This window comes from Eutrema salsugineum, unplaced genomic scaffold (assembly GCF_000478725.1).
Source record: "Eutrema salsugineum unplaced genomic scaffold, Eutsalg1_0 scaffold_49, whole genome shotgun sequence".
NCBI lineage: Eukaryota > Viridiplantae > Streptophyta > Magnoliopsida > Brassicales > Brassicaceae > Eutrema > Eutrema salsugineum.
The window spans coordinates 22,904-26,395 of record NW_006256623.1 but is presented as its reverse complement, the minus strand read 5'-3'; the positions used below and the strand labels follow the sequence as shown (position 1 = coordinate 26,395).

Genomic DNA, 3,492 nt, shown 5'->3' with positions numbered 1-3,492 from the left:
TCTTGATCTAATACCCCAATGAACACTTGGTGCTCTTGTGGAACATGAGCTAGAGAACATACAGCTTGAGTTGGATGAGCTACTGCTTGATTATTGTAGTAAACCCTTGTATTGATCCAATTAGAAGCTGGCTTCCTGATCCTTTGGCTTCGTCTAAGACATTGAGCAGCAGGTTCTTCTTCTGTGTGAACCGTTTCTTCTTGGCTTGGAGCTGGTTCATGTTCAGGTTCCTCTTGTAATGGTGAGTCAATATGGTCATTATCCATCTCATTACTAGACCCTCCGGTCTCAATCTCTTCTTCCTCATTAGAAGACTGTTGTTCCACCGATTCTTGAATGGGGCTCTCAGAGCTGAGCTTGTCAATGGGGTTCCCTGTCTCAAACTCTCCAGCAAAGTTCTGAGAGTAGCAGCACGGTCTGAATTAGAATGAGGAAGATCCTTCAAGCTTTCCCAGTTTCTTTCCTCATAGAACCCTTGATTCTCAATGAACTTCACATCCCTTGATACTAACACCCTCCTTGTCTCAGGAATGTAACATTTGTAGCCCTTCTGATTGATAGAATAGCCAATGAACATCCCTTTTGTACTTCTTGCTTCTAGTTTGTTCCTTTGTTCCCCTGGTACTAAGACAAAACAAACACAACCAAATACTTTTAGATAATCGATTGATGGTTTGGATTGGTTTAATACCTCAAATGGGGAAGAATCTTGGAGGATTCTTGTGGGAAGCCTATTGATCAGATAACAGGCCGTGACTACAGCATCTCCCCAAAATCTCTTGGGCACGTTCATATGAAACATTAGGGACCTGGCCACCTCCATAAGATGCCTGTTCTTCCTCTCAGCAACTCCATTTTGCTGAGGAGTGTAAGGGCAGCTCGTTTGGTGCACTATACCATGCTGAATAAGGTGTTGTCTAAAGGCTTGGCTTGTGTATTCTCCACCATTATCTGATCTAAACACTTTGATCTTAGCATTATAATGGTTAGTTACATACTTTTGAAAGTTCATAAAAGCCTCTAGCACCCTATCTTTAGATGGCAACAAAGTTATCCAAGTGTATTTAGACTTCTCATCAATAAAGGTAACAAAATATTTATGATTTTCTCTAGACATGCAAGGAGAAGTCCATACATCAGAATGAACTAAATCAAAACAGTTCTCATATATAGTAGATGATTTAGGAAAGACAGTTCTACAATGTTTGCCTAAAATACAAGCCTCACAAGCATTGTTTTCAAATTTAACATTAGGCAACATCAAGTTCAAAGATCTATGATGGGGATGACCCAATCTAGCATGCCACAAAGCATTATTCTCAACAGCAGAACTAAAGACAAAAGCATTAGATAAAGAGGATGGCTCAGTATTTTCAAGAACATAAAGACCATCCTTTGTTATTCCTTGTCCGAGAAGCTTACTTGACTCAATATCCTGAAAGAAAACCTCATTAGGACTGAATATAGCATAACAATTTAGATCAGTAGTTGCTTTCTTAATAGACAACAGATTAGATGTGAATGAGGGCATGTAAAATGCTTTAGACTGTTTATCAAATAGCTTAAGATCACCAATGCCTTCTATCTTAACCTTTTCACCATTAGCAATAATCACATTTCCTAATGCAGGTTTCATGTTACTAATCAATTTAGCATCACTAATCATATGATGGCTAGCTCCAGAGTCAACAATAAGTGGTTTATCACTTTTTAAGGCATGATTAGCAGAGTGATTTTCTAAAGAATGATCATGCACAACAGTATTAGCGATTTGATTAGTCAAGTTATGATCATGTAATGCATGAAAGCTAAAGGCTTTAATCGGTTTACCAGACTCTTTAAGAGCCTTAATGAGAGCATCCAGATCTGATTTCTTCACATATTCAGCTGAGGCCCTCATAGCAACACCTTCCTTTTCACGGTCTGAGAGGCCAGCCTCCTCATGAGCATGAGCTTCATTCGCCCTAGGCTTCCTCTGGTCCTTGCGGCTTTGCTTGAGATGTGGGTACAAAATCCAGCACTTGTTCTTCAAGTGACCCTTCTTTTTACAGTGCTCACATACCCACACTTCACACTCCTCACCACCATAAGAACCCTTGTTGGCCGCTACAGCTTCACTCTTGTTAGCCATCACCAAGTCACTTCCTTTGTTACCAAAGAGACCCAAAGAGCCTTGTTCCTTCTGGATCTGAGAGCAAACTTCCTCCAGGCTTGGTAGAGTCTTGGATCTGAGCATGTGCTTCACCAGATCATTGTAAGTTGGGTTCAAGACCATGAGAAGAGCAAAGACCTTATCTTGCTCTCTTCTTTCATTCAGAGTCTCAGCATCAACAGTGGCTGGCCTCAGCATCTCAAGCTCTGCCCAAAGAGATCTGAATCTACCAAAGAAGGTGTTAAAGTCCAGATCTCCTTGGTGGAGGCTGTTTATTGCCTTCTTAACCTCAAAAACTCTGGTGAGATTACATGTGTTTCCAAACACATTCTTCAAGGTATCCCACAGCTCCTTTGCACTCTCACAATAGGAGTAAGATTCCAACACAGGGATATCCAAAGCACCATGGAGAATAGCTAGAACCGCCTGGTCTTCCTGATACCACTCATCAGAATCAGTCACAGCCGGCTTCTTTCCTCCTTCTTTAGATTCGCCACTCTTTGCATCTTCATGTTGAGAAGACCAATAAAAGGCTTAGACATTATAAGTATCGGTTTGATCCTTTAATATCAATACCGAGACTAATAAATGACTAAGTCCAGCCTGAGCTTTGTTTCCCTCCATAGCAACCGTAGCAACACAGATTAACAGAGAAAGAAGAGAAAGTTTGAGTCTTTCGATGGAGGGAAGATAAAAGTCAACAGGGAAGTGGTTAGAACCTATTTAGACATGTGACTCCAGCGCATGGCTGTCACTTTCAGTCTCGGGATCTAGTTCCCTTTGTCTCTCTCTGTAACGGTCACCTAGCTAGGGCTTCCAGCCTCTTTTTGTCTGTCTATAAGTGCATTGTAACGAGAACCTAAGACAAAAAGATAATGGAGACTCTTTATTCTCTCTTTCTTGTTCATCATTTCTTTTCATTCTGCAAACTATTATCGCTAATCTCTCAATAATTTCACATGGTATCAGAGCATTTGATCCATATTCTCTTTCTTTAATCTCTTTCTCTTTACAAACTCCTCATAATCTCTAGTTCTTTCTCTTCTATTCTCGCCGTTCTTCCTGTTCTTTACTTGCTCATTCTCGACTTCCCTTTATTCACCGGGTAAAAGCTTTACCTAGCGGTCCAAATCTTTCTCATGGAGAACACCAAGACAGTGGTGATTCCAGTTACTCTCAAGGGAGTAAACTATCTCTTGTGGTCTAGAACCACAAAGACGGCTCTTTGCGGTCGCGGCCTTTGGAACCATATCTTGGAAGATAAATCTCCAAAGGAAGGAGCAAGCGATGAGAAAAAGAGCGAAGAACTCACTGCCGAGGAGACCAAGTGAAATGATGCA

General features: G+C 41.0%; 1 protein-coding gene across 1 annotated transcript; it reads right to left on the bottom strand.

The window, feature by feature from the left end:
* Positions 1 to 362: 362 nt before the first annotated feature.
* LOC112084329 lies at positions 363 to 3,402 on the bottom strand. The gene is made up of 3 exons (XM_024153447.1): positions 3,327 to 3,402; positions 1,831 to 2,658; positions 363 to 1,435 (listed from the first exon to the last, which is right to left on the bottom strand). The coding sequence occupies exons 1-3, from the start codon at positions 3,400 to 3,402 to the stop codon at positions 1,428 to 1,430; spliced, it is 912 nt and encodes a 303-aa protein (XP_024009215.1). The 3' UTR covers positions 363 to 1,427.
* Between the last annotated feature and the right edge of the window lie 90 nt (positions 3,403 to 3,492).